This window comes from Physella acuta, unplaced genomic scaffold, assembly GCF_028476545.2.
Source record: "Physella acuta isolate Inbredline_101_S28 unplaced genomic scaffold, ASM2847654v3 ptg000352l, whole genome shotgun sequence".
Lineage (NCBI taxonomy): Eukaryota > Metazoa > Mollusca > Gastropoda > Physidae > Physella > Physella acuta.
Genome location: NW_026731871.1, coordinates 257,543 through 271,310, shown reverse-complemented (window position 1 = coordinate 271,310; position 13,768 = coordinate 257,543). Strand labels below are relative to the sequence as shown.

General features: G+C 34.0%; 1 protein-coding gene across 1 annotated transcript; it reads left to right on the top strand.

The window, feature by feature from the left end:
* Window positions 1-129: 129 nt before the first annotated feature.
* Window positions 130-13,514, top strand: LOC131941183 (DNA annealing helicase and endonuclease ZRANB3-like). Its single transcript, XM_059300203.1, has 19 exons — window positions 130-215; window positions 1,266-1,284; window positions 2,040-2,218; window positions 2,491-2,725; window positions 4,065-4,183; window positions 4,560-4,704; window positions 4,904-5,059; window positions 5,580-5,747; window positions 5,876-5,947; window positions 6,194-6,373; window positions 6,683-6,841; window positions 7,153-8,850; window positions 9,565-9,695; window positions 10,137-10,254; window positions 10,541-10,672; window positions 11,029-11,172; window positions 11,911-12,014; window positions 12,216-12,324; window positions 12,873-13,514. The coding sequence occupies exons 1-19, from the start codon at window positions 166-168 to the stop codon at window positions 13,062-13,064; spliced, it is 4,110 nt and encodes a 1,369-aa protein (XP_059156186.1). The 5' UTR covers window positions 130-165; the 3' UTR covers window positions 13,065-13,514.
* Window positions 13,515-13,768: the final 254 nt, after the last annotated feature.

Sequence of the window (13,768 nt, the reverse complement as noted above, 5' to 3'; positions counted from 1 at the left end):
TGGGCTTTACATTATTTTAGTTCGGCCCCGTTATTATTTTTAATAACCTTGGCGGGGTTATTTTAAAATTGCGAATCTTAAAAAATAATTAAGATTAGCAGCATAAATATGTCAACACTTTCGGATATTTTAAATAAACTACCCCATAAATTAGTTGGTAGACTTATGCCATTTCAAAAAGATGGTATCAAGTTTGCTATTGAGAAAAACGGACGGTAAGAACTTTAGATCTATAAACTTATTAAGTAGGCTTAGAAGAGTTAAGACTGAGAGATTTAGAATTTACTTTTAGCTAGGGCCTACTAAAATAATTTACTTTGTTCAGACTTTTTTTTTACTTTTTTTGTTGTTGACTTTGAATAAAGCTGGGGTTTGTATTATTTAAAAATATTATATATTATTATAATATTATAGTATTAGGCCTGGGCCTATATTAATTATATTATTATTATATTATAAGAGGGCCTATATTATATTAAATTAAGTTATATAATATTATTTAATAATATTAAGATTAGGACAACAGGCTCCCGCTCAACAGGTCACAACGTTACTGACTTTACTTTAGTTAGGAGTTTAGGACACAAGTATTCAAGAAAGCAAACTGCTGCAAAGCAAGAGTTCAAGAGTCAAATGAAATTGTCAGTGAATTGAGACAAATATGATGAATAGCCCACAAGTAGATCTAGATCTAGTATGATTGCAGTCAGAGCAAGCTTCCCAAGTTACCCAAGTGTCGCCAAGTTAAATGCTACTAAATACTACTAATTACTAAGACTCTAGTACTCTAGATTCTAGACTCTCTAGACTAGAGACTCTAGATATAGATTTAGTGACCATAGTCACCATAGGGCATAGTCCTACATGAAATAATGATAATGATTAAATCATTAAGTCACATGTGACATTTGAGTGACAGTACAAAATTGAGTACAAAACCAGAAAAATACTAGAAAAATAGGTCATGGTAGTTTTTTTTTAGTCCAATTCTAGCCGGAAAAAGATACCCATGTGCAATTAAGCGAAGCTATTAAAGTCACTGCGCATGCGCAGAACTATTGAGTTTCATATTTTCTTTTTCAGAGTAGTCACTTCGTATTTTTTTACCCATCCCCCCTCCCTTCAAGGTAGTACAAAGAGCTGATAATTTCTACCACTAGTCTATCATCTCTAATCCTTAACGAATGCTTCATACAAACTACCTTAGTTAAATGAACTATCAGTAGGCAGTAATATCTTTTTTAACTTGATCTAACGTTTTTCAGCTGTCTCATTGCAGATGAGGTGAGTGAATAAATTAAGCTTACATTAATTATAGATAAATTAGCGAAATGGTAAAGTTTGTTGTTGTTTAAATCTTAGTTTTTGTTGTTATATTTGAATGTTGGCTGTGCTACAAGTAATGTTGAGTACAAGCTGACCCACAACGCTATTTAGTTGTTTTATTTCCTATTTTTCAGTAGTTCATAATTTGTGAATTTGACACTACCAATGCTGCGACTTAAAATATTTTGTTTTTAAACACTATCAGTAGCTTGTGAAGGACGATTATCCTCACCTTCACTTTCCACTCCTCCCCCTCCCCCGCCCCTGTAAGAGCAGCCATCCGTGATGACAGTTTACAGACAACAATGAAAAGATCAAGCAGAACTTATTACCTCCCCTTAGTTTCAAATAGTTTAAAAACTAAATTTTCTGCCCCTAATACTAATGGCCGTCACTAATTTGACCCTGCTCTACGATTGTAAACAGCTCACCAGACTGGTAGGGGTGGTAGCGATATGGTCTGTTGAGCTTATGTGGTGGTGGTGTCCCGCATTGTCTGTCACTGAAGATAATTATATATATAGATACTATTCTGTTATGACAGTGAAATTTTTTAAATGCGGGTATACCAGTTATATTTTGGTTTAGGAAAACATTTTTAGTTGGATCCAAGGTTACAACTATTAGAGTGAAATTATTATTACATCAGCAGATGTTTAAATTCTATTGTTTTTTCTGTTTTAAATATTGTATTATTCACTCACCTGTTTCAGATGGGTCTTGGAAAAACCATTCAAGCAATATCTGTGGCTTATTGCTACAGGGAAGAGTGGCCCCTCTTAATTATTGTTCCAGCTTCTCTCAAGTTTTGTTGGATTGAAGAGATAGAGAAATGGTTGCCTGATGTTTTACCTCACCAAATAAATCTTGTCCATTGTGGTACTGATGCCAAGTAATTATATTCTATTGGACCATATAATTTAGGCACAAAACTGGATGCTGGTGTTAAAAAAAATTTAATAAAACAAAAAAATAAACTATAGGTTTAAAATAATTTTCTAATAACTTGTTAAAAATAACTTTTCTCTTTTAAATATGTATTTTTAATATATATTGTACTAAACTCTAAACTGTATACTTTTAGTCCTGTTTTGTAGTCTTCATCTAAGTTTCAAGTAACATATATTTTTTTTCAAAGAGTGTTTATTTTTTTTCAATTCTCAGTGGCATAGACAATAGCCCCATCACTCTTGTGACTTACGGGCTGCTGAGAATGCCCACCAGCAGACTTGTCAGAGAGGCAATAGAAGCGCGTCAATTCAAAGTCATCATTTGTGATGAATCCCATTATCTTAAGAACCACAAGAGCTTGTCCACCAAAACGGTTATTCCTCTAATAAAAAAAGCCAACAGACGGATTTTGCTCTCTGGCACTCCAGCGTTATCAAGACCAGTTGAGGTTGGTCACATTTTTTTTACTTTCTTTAAAACAGTGGTTCTCAACCTTGGTTCAATCAAACCCAAGTGACAGTGAGGTTCGTCACATTTTTGTTACTTACTTTAAAACAGTGGTTCTCAACCTTGGTTCAATCAAACCCCAGTGACAGTGAGGTTGGTCACATTTGTGTTACTTTAAAACAGTGGTTCTCAACCTTGGTTCAATCAAACCCCAGTGACAGTGAGGTTGGTCACATTTTTGTTACTTACTTTAAAACAGTGGTTCTCAACCTTGGTTCAATCAAACCCCAGTGACAGTGAAGTTCGTCACATTTTTGTTACTTACTTTAAAACAGTGGTTCATAACCTTGGTTCAATCAAACCCCAGTGACAGTGGTTAGGTGAGTTTGTCTCAGGGGTCTGGCGTGGATAAAGACACACGTCTGACTCTTGATTCACGATGATTTTATGGACAATAGAACTATTAAGAAGGGTACTGTGAGTACCCTTCGTTACCTCCAAAAAGGTTAAGAACCACTGCTTTAAAAAAAAGTTATTTTCTGTTGTGTTACACTAGATGGCGAAGCATATAGATTCTTAAAGCACAACATATTACTGTTAAATAAGTTGTTTACAATTCACAAAACTCTTTGTACATGTTAAATTTATTGTTGATGTTTGCATACCACCACGACATGATGGCACTACCAAAACTACTGTGATCATGCCACCACCATTTCCAGCACCATTTTTATTATCAACCAACACCATGATCACTATCAGCACATCATTTTTCACATCAAACCCAAAATTGACAGCATTACTAGCATCAATTGTTATCTTTAGAATTGGTTACTTGATAAAATATCTCGGGGAAAAAATATCCAACCATCTCCAAAACCATCCTCAAATATGCTTTGTATTTAAAAAAAAGTAGTTCCTTTTTTTGAACCTGACAGTCCATGGGGCAAGTGAAGTAGTTCACCAGTTTCTGTGACCTCAGCATAAGAAGAGATAGTGCAGCCAGCACTTTGCCCAGCCACCTTTACTTTCCCAAAAGTGAGTTAGGTACCCATCAGAGCTGGGTGGGCTCAGGGACATTCTACTGACTTAAAAAACTGGATTCTAATTTGAGACTTTTGGGGTAGCAGTCTACTGCTCTACCGCTAGACCACACCCCCCCTCCCCCCCCATCCTCAAATATGCATTATATATACATATTAATGTTATAACTTTCTTATTTGAAAACATTTTTTTCTACCTGTAAATCTTAAGACATAACTGACTATCCCACCAACACAAGTAGATTTTAAAACCTCCCCACAGTTGTTTTTTTTTTATGTCCGACACTTTGTTTCCAGCTGTACCCCCAAATTGATGCCATCTGCCCCAACCAGTTTGGCACATTCTGGAAATACACAGAACGTTACTGTGATGCACACACTGTGTTCTTTGGCAAGTTCAAAAAAAGAGAATGCAAGTAAGTTTGTATAATATCCTCATTAATTTTTGTTGATTTAATTAAATTAAAGGTAGTTTTATTAAATTTTTTTATTACATTGTAAAAGTATAATAGCCTTTAAAAAAACATAGCTGGTTAAATCAAGAAGCATATTTCACTTCAGACTTAAACTTTTTTTATAATTAAATTCATGGGATTTTGTCTAAGATATTTTTTTTTTTTATAAAACAGATTCAAAATTAAAAAATCTGTTTCTGTTTACTTATTTTTATCACTTAAAAACCAAAAGACTTTATTTCAATTCACACTTAAAAGAAGCAATAGATGCAAGTTACTTCCCTTATAAAATATTCCCATGAAACCACACATTGACATTGTGTACTTACAATCTTAGTGGCGCCAGTAACCTCCTGGAACTTCAGCAGAAGTTGACCAGCCTGCTAATGATCAGACGTGAAAAAAGTGAGGTACTGACTGAACTACCTCCTAAACAGAGGCAGCGAGTTTTATTTGAATTAAAAGATTCTCCAATGAAAAAGGTAGTTCAGTTTTTGCTACATCAAAGTTTTATGACTGGGAGTTTATCATATACCTATATTCCTAAAATTCCTCAAAATTATTTTTTTATGAATTTTCATTGGTATTGCTGGTACCTCTAGTTAAAACTCAATGTTTTTTTTTTATAATGCCACCTAGAGGCAAATTATTCCTAAATACCTTTAAAACTCCATCTTTCAGGAAATACTAAAAAGTTTTGCTGAGCTCAGACAAACAATTGTCCAAGGTAAAGGAGGCATTTTACATCCAGACCAATATTTGGACACGGAATCACGAGCCGACCAGAGCGTACACTACCAGATATCTAAACTCTATAAATTGAGTGGGGATGCTAAAGTAAGGACAAGTTTTAGCATAATATTTATTCAATTTAATAAACCTTTGCAAAAGCATCTAAAATTTTTAAGGATATTTATTCAATTTGTTTTTTTTGTGTCGGTTATGCTAGCAGTTTAAAATATATATAAATATATATAAATATAAAAAAAAAAAATTAGGCAGATGAGGCTTGTTAGCTGGGAACAGCCACTCTTCTAGGAGGGACAACTTGGTTGTTCTTGGTTGGACAAAGGCTATGGAAGCAAATCCAAAAAGAAAAGCAGGCTGAAATCAGTGTCGATGGCCTAAATGGCGCATAACCAGTTGACATGTATACTTAATTGTGTTGGAGGTGGTCCCTTCCAGCACTAAAATAAAAGAAGAAGAAAAAAAAAAAAAATTTATTAAAGGGAAGCAATTTTTTGTATACACATAAAAGAAAAGAAGACCTATTAGTATATAAAAATTACAACTTGTATTTGTTTATTATCTTAGACTAGGATTATAAAAAAAACATATCTCATGCTTATAATTGCAGATAGGTCCAGTGCGAGAGTACATAGAAATGTTGTGCGAGAACGAAGAGTTAAAGTTCCTGGTGTTTGCGTACCACCACGACATGATGGATGGGATACAACAGACACTGTGGGAGAAGAAAGTCAAGTTTGTCAGAATAGATGGAAAAACAAACAGCGCTGATCGGCAGGTACATAGAATAAAAATTATTCCCTTTGGGTTTTTAAATTTTTTAAAAACATTGGTATTATTACAGTGTTACCAAATTTTATGTTATTAATTTATAGAATTTTTTTTTAACACCAAACTTTTTTTCAGGTTTATGTAAAACAATTTCAGTCAGATAAAGATACTAGGGTTGCGGTACTTAGTATACTCGCAGCAGGTGTGGTAGGTATTTTATTAAAAAATTTACTATGTAGACTCTCAAAATATTTGAATTAAAAAAAAACGTTATAATTTTTAAATCCTTTATTTATTTTTGGGTGAGCAATTAAAATGAACCATTTTCGATAACAAAATTTAATTCTTTAAACAGTTTATATAAACCAGGATCTTTTTTACTTGGCTTTTGAGAACAACTTTTCATATACTAAAATCTTAAAGCTAGTTAATGAGTTTAAATTTCACTCTCAGGGTCTAACATTTACTGCAGCAAACTTGGTTGTATTTGCGGAGCTGTACTGGACCCCTGGGGTCATGGTGCAGTGTGAGGACAGGGCCCATCGTATCGGACAGACCAGCAACTTGTCAGTTCATTATCTTGTTGCCAGGGGAACTATGGACGAGTGGGTGTGGTCAGCCGTGTGTAAAAAGGTAAACAAAAACAAACAGGCAATAGTTGTAGTTATTTAATAAATAATTTTTTTTCTCTCTAAAACAATGTTTATTATAACTGTAAAACATATTAACTTATGCTACCCTAAGTGTAAACAATAGAAAGATTGTTTTGGTGCAATATTTAGTTAATTTTAGTCAATATAACTTCACTAAAAATTTGATTACAGTTGTCTACATTTTTCTGTGTCAAGTAGTAACATTTTAGTTTTAAACTCATCTCATTGAACTGTGACCCTGTAAATACATTAACACCTCGTGATCTACTTAATTAACTGTCCTGTCCAGACTATAGTCACAAGCACAGCTCTAACTGGCCACACCAGACAACTGGACCACGAAGAAGGTGAAGGTTACCAAGTGGCCTTGCTCTCTAATGCTGACATGTGGGAGCCTGAGAAGGTCAAGGCTGATGTTAATGTATCTGACCTGGTACAGAACCAACGGGTATGATCAACAAATACTTGTTTCTTTATACACTGATAATCAGTTTATTAGATTAAATAAATAACAACTTTTAAAGTTTGTTTCTTTGCATGCTTGACTATTTTAAAAAAAGTGTTAAGTGTAAAATTAAAGAACATAATTATTTTGATTAACTGTCTGTCATCAAAGTAACATTGTTTTAAATAAATTAAAAATATTGAATTTTTGAATGCTTAATATAAATACACCTTCTTGTTTTGTGTGTACTGTGTTCTTTATGTTCATATTTTTATATCAATCCAAACTAGCTGAAACATTTTTCCTAATTTCAGCCAGCAAACCAAAGCTCCATCCTTGAGTTTTTCAGCTCACAGCAAACGTCCACTCCAAAATCAGCCATCCGTAAAAGAAAATTTTCAACAGAGCAAGACAAATCCCACCGTAGCTTTCTAGGAATAAATTCTGAGAAACCCTCATCTAGTCATTGCACAGGATCTAAAGATACATTGTCCCTTGAAGGTTCTAATGCGCTCAAGTCTAAATCAACCAAAAAAATGAAGCTGTCAGATATTGTTGTCGTCAGTGATGATGATGATGAAACAGCATTCAAATGTGATAATAAAAAGTCGAAAGCAACAACTAAAAAGAAAAAGAAACCAAAACCAGATACTATTAGTTCACAAAAGCTGCTTGGCAGTAAAAAAGTTGTAAGAGATAAAGAAAAATCTTCTTTAAAGTTGGATACAAGTATTTCTATAATTCTAAGTGATGAGGAAAGTAATCCTTTACCTAGTGCTGTATGTGGTCCAAATGTTTCTGGTACAAAGTTTTTTGGTCAAGGTATTCCTAATTCAGATAGACCTAAGGAATCTGAAAATCTTACTGTCAATGAGGCTATAGATGAACAAGATAATGTGATGAATAGTACAAGTTTTGTAAAATCAAAAGATTCTCATCCAGATGAAGCTGCATCAGAAAAGCTCAGTACCATTTCACCAGGGGTTTCCAACGCTGGCACAGTACATGATGAACCAGATTTTAATATAACTGATGACACATTTTTTGAAAGCCCCACTAAAATGGGTGACAATAGTAATATTGAAACTAATTTAAATTCTCCTATGGAGGAATGTGATGTAAAAGTTGATGCATTTACAAATGAAACTGTAGCCTCATCCAAAGATCAAGATGCCAAGACACCAGTCAAACATCCAATGGTTTCAGTCCTAGAATCACATGACCAAACCGATGCTAACCATTGGTCCTGTAAAGCCTGCACATACTTAAATCACTTAGACCTTCCCCACTGTGAAATTTGTGACACACCAAAAAGTAAAAATCGTGTTTGTAAAAATCAACGAAACAATGCAAGAACTAAAGTAAAACGTGAAATCAATTCTTCAGGTTCAACTAAAAAACAGACAATGTCAAAAGAAATCTTACATTCTAAGGTTGATGAAAGTTTAGAAATTGAAAAAAAATCTAAAATGTCATCAGGTCAAGATCAGCTTGACCCTCTACATCAGGAGTCTGAACTTGAGGTTAATTCCTCACCATTTACAAGAATCAATGGCTCTTCAGACTCACCACTTTCCAGAAACAAGAGACATAAACCCATCAAACACGAGGCTTCATGTTCTAGTGAAGAATCAATCCTTAAAACTTTGTCACCTGATTCTATGCAAATGTCTTCTTCATTAGATAATTCTAAAAGTTCCGAACAATTAGAAACCAAATTTAATAATTCAATAGAAAGTAATTCTAATACAAATAAAAGCTCTGAACAATTAGAAATGGACGTAAATAATTCAGATAAAGAACCAACAGCCAAAACCCTACCTGGTTTTATGAATATTGAACCAACAGAAAATAATTCCGTGTGTGAAAGTTCTAATCAGTTGGCAGCCAAGGCAGATAACTCAATCAGCACAGATGGTGAGAATGCAGGGGAAGGGCAGATAATTCCTGTACATCAAGTTTTCAAGTACAGCTGCAGCTTGTACACTGGACGGATATATGTTTATGATGAGGTATGTGTGTACTTTCTGAGGTGATGTATGTGATGGGGCAATGATTTTTGTTAAGATAATGCTGACAAAAAGGGATAGCGTGGTCGGATGGTAGAGCTTAGGACTACCACTTGAAAGTTTTGAGTTTGGATCCCCTACTCAGTTTGGCTTGGATGCTTTTGAGTCCACTCAGCTATAATGGGTACCTGACTCACATTAGGGAAACTAAGACTGCTGGGCACAGTGCTGACCACACTGTCCCCTGTATACAGAGGTTACTGAAGCAGATTAATTCCATTTTTCTTGGCTACCAACAGTAAAAAATGAATGAGGACAAATACATAAATGATGATGTAAAAATGATGATAATCAGTAGATGTTCTCAATCAATGTAAAGTTTATTTATTAACTCTTTTATTGCATTGGCTCAAGATCCACAGTGATATCATTGTTTAGTTTGTTTATCTTTATCCCATCAGATAACTATAACTTAAGTCTGACCCATACAAGTTGTTAGCCTGTCATCTTACTGGGACATATGCCTTTCTGGCAATTCTGTCCTGGCTAGTTTTTTTAAATGTCTTCCATATTAGTACCTTGAGTCACTCCTGTCTCTAGATTCTTCTTACCTATTTCTTTCTATAGGACTGCATTATGTTTTTTCTTTTTATTTTATCTGTGTGGCGGTTAAAAAACTATCCGTTAATGTACTTTTTAAAAAAATGTGTCTGTTAGAGCGGAATGTCTCTAGATGCAAACTTCCATCCCATGGACATCGAGGTAGGAAATTTTGATGATTTGCCAGAGTTGCTTCAGCTGCCTCAACATCAGAAACTGATTAAAAAATTCACTAGGGAGTGGTCAAGGTGAGGGTCAAATTTTTATTTCCTTTGGTTTCTCTGAAAAAAAACCCAGCATGGTTGGTTGGTAGAGTGCATGACTGGGAACCGAATAGTCTCAACTTTACTTTGTTTTATCAGATCAAAATCATTTGTAGAAGCATTATTTTAGTGTTTTCATATATTTCTTATTCTTGATGTAAACAATACTCCTGGATATTTTTATTTCTTAGAAAATTTCTGATGAAATCGGCTAAAACTTAAAAAAAAACAACCAACTAGCACTGTAAGGTTGTTTTTAAATTTAAATTTTGTATCTTTCCATACCTATCATAAACTTTTTATAAAAATTAGCCTTAAATTTCTGTCATACGGTTATCTTAGCCCATATTAAACAAAAATAAATTTGATTGCCAAAATTAAACTGTATCTACTTCAGTTAAAATTTCTGTCCTTCAAATGTCTTAGCCTATCAGAAACAAAAAGAAAGTTGATTGCCAAAAGCGGACTCTACTTCACCAGCCCACTGGCTGTGTACGAGGCAGTAAAGACAACTACGGGAAGCAAACAGAGACATTTCACAAAGGTAAAAAACTAAAACCGTTATAAAACTTATTGAAAAGGAACTGAAACAATTAATAAACTTTATATATTAAAGGTTGTCTCAGTCAATGAGTATTTAAATACATTTTCTACAGACTTCTTAACCTTTTAATTCCTAGAATAATATTTTTTCACATTTAATTTTACTCAGTTTTAGGATTTTAATTGCATAAAAATTCATAAACATCTAAAAAATAAAAATTTTTTATTGAAAAAAAAAAAGAATTTCATTGTTCAAACTTAACTTCTCTGTAATCTTATATATGCAGGAAGACAATATAATGACAGCCATTAAGCGTGCAGAAAACATCAAGGGTTCTGTTAGGATGATAGCTAAGCATTCAGAGATACCGACAAATATAAATAATTCAGAAGATTTAAAAATGAAAGGTATTGTGCAGGTGAGAGTAATTTAAAAAAAAAATTAATTTTAATAACTAATAATTATTTTTTACTTGTATTATTACTGTATTTACATGGATTATGAAAAAAATACTAGGAACAATTACCTGTAGGTAATTTTTAAAAACTATATTTGAATTTTTATTTATGCACACAAAAATAGATTGATCTACTTATAAATTTGCCAACAGGTTGTATTTAAATTATGTTTTTTGATGGTACAACTAGCCTAAACCTTATCCTTGCCTTAATCTTAAAGCTAGACCTGGCCATACTAGCCGTAGAAGACCTTGTTAAGATAAAGTATTGTCCCACAAGTGTTTCTGTTAGCAAAGTTTTTGACCTCTGTGTTTAGACAGTGACAGAGGAAGGCGTGCCAGTTTGTCTGCAGTGCCAGAAACCTTACTCTAACCCCCTGCTGTCTGCTGAGACAATATCAAAGCCAGAGAATGCCTGGCAACTCAGGCTGTGTTCACATGCCTGTATGGATAAATATTGGGTAGGTGTGGCTATTATAGATAAATATTGGGTAGGTGTGGCTATTATAGATAAATATTAGAAGTGGCCATTATTTGGGCTTGCATATTAGGTAAAGTAAAAAGTAGTAAAGTTTCCCTTTCAAACCTGATGGTCTGTGGGGCAAGTGAAGTAGAGTTCACTTGTTTCTGTGGCCTCGGCATATGAAGAGATAGTGTGGTCAGCACTATGCCCAGCCGCCTTTACTTTCCCTAACGGGAGTTAGGTACCCATCAGAGTTGGGTGGACTCAGGGACGGTCTACTGACTTGAACCCGGATTCGAACTCGAGACTTACGAGTTAGCTGTCCAGCTCTCTACCGCTAGACCACTCCGTCCCATTAAATATTAGGAGTGACCAATATTTGGGCTTGCATAGATAAATATTAGGAGTGGCCATTATTTTGGGCTTGCATAGATAAATATTAGGAGTGGCCCTTATTTAGGGCTTGCAAGATTAATATTAGGAGTGGCCATTATTTTGGGCTTGCATAGATAAATATTAGGATTTGTTTAGGAGTGGCCATTTTTTATTGGCTTGCATATTATGAGTAGCTGTTATTTCAAACATTCATATTATGTAATAACGAGTTGTTTAATAACCAAACTTAAATTTGATCACTAACTTGCCTTAACAATTGAAGGAATTATAATGTTTAAATCAAGATGTTTTTTCTATTCCTGTCTTCTGTTAATTAGCTTCAATTTTTTTACTTGTTCAGACAATAACCAAGGGAAGCTACTGTAGAGACAAAATCTATGAGATTGAACATGGAGTCTGCAAGTTGTGTAACTTTGATGCCCAGGCTTTGTTCACCCAGGTTAAGTAAGTATAAACTTACTTTAAAAACTTGTTAATATTTATAATAACTAGTAACTAGTTTTTTTTTTATTAAAAATTTTTTCTTTCTAAATTTTTCTGTTACAAGCTGTAAAATTATGAAATTTTTTTTTGGCCTTGACCAAAATGTCATACATTGTGATGAGTAAGCTGTAATTGGTTTTCTATTTATTATTCCTTTTGCAGGTTTGTTAAAGACTTGACTACAAGAGCTGATCTAGTTAACAAAAGCCCTTACCAAACCTTGACATGCAAACAAAAACAGAAGATGATAGAAACCCCAATGGCTGGTCAGGTGGGTCATAGTAAATTTTTTGGCCGATGCTAGCCGGAATAAGATACGCATGCGATACGCATGCGCAATGGAGAGAAACTGCGACTTGCCTTCGCGGCGATGTTTTCGATGGTACTGCGCATGCGTGTGTTTACAACCGCAGAACCCTAACACCAACCCTAATCCTATCCCTAACCCTATCCCTAATCCTATCCCTAACCCTAACCCTAGCCCTAATCCTATCCCTAATCCTATCCCTAACCCTAGCCCTAATCCTATCCCTAACCCTAATCCTACCCCTAACCCTCATTCTAGTCCTAACCCTAGCCATAGGTCACTGCGCATGCGCAGAGCTATCTTTTGCCGACTAAGTGGAGACGTTAGGGAGAAAAATCTTCTTCCGAGTAGACACTTCAAAATTTTTTACTGCTGTTTTTTTATTTTATTTTTTAATTTAGCTACAGATGAGGATTTCTTATTGGTAAAATTTTAGCTCATACATTTGTAATATTGGTTTATTTTTTTTTTTCAAATAATTAAAAAACAAAAATTTAAATTTTTATTTTTAGTTCTGGCATGTTGACCACATCGTGCCAGTTTGGCAGGGCGGGGGCATGTGCGACCTTGACAACCTACGCACGCTGTGCACACTCTGCCACCTGAAGGTCACCCGCAGGCAAGCCACCCAAAGAGCATCCATGAAGAAACTCAGCCTCTCTTTCAGCAATGGAGACATTACAGCATTCTTTCAAAAACAATAGCAGTTAAAAATTCTGGACTAGTAGAAGAATTCTTCATAAATTTAATGTACAGAGTGTTCTATTTATTGTTACAAACTATACTTTCCAATTGCTACATAACAACCAGGCCACTCTTCATTAGGGAATTTAAATAGTTTTTAAGCTATTACTTTCACATTTTAGTTCCACCACAAGAAAGGACAGCAGTTATATCTTAGTTATTAATTCCATTGAATTCCATTAATCCAATACATAATATAATTAAAGACTAGGTCTATACCAGACATAATCTGTATCTATTTGATTAACCTTTATTGATAAATTATAACACATGAATCCAAATTAATTATTGTAAAACATGTTTAATTGTTATTAGGTGTTGATATGCAAAGAAACTACGATTTTTAATATCCATTTTGTGGTTTATCTTTCTCAATATCCTCAGACTTAACATAGGTCAAAGATTGTTAAACCTTTTTTTTTAAAAAAAAATAAGGAATCATTTCATTATTTGTTTTTGCTAAAACATATTTACCAAGCAGAACATAGTACTGCAAATTAATTTTTTTTGTATCTTTGTTGAAATTTTATCAAAGGTTATAGATACATTACTTTTAGTTTTTTTTCAGTAACAAGTTTTTAAATCCAATGAAAACAAGAACAGTTAATTAAACAAAAAAACTGCACAAGGTTACCTACCCTTGATAAAGGTGATTGTATTTTTT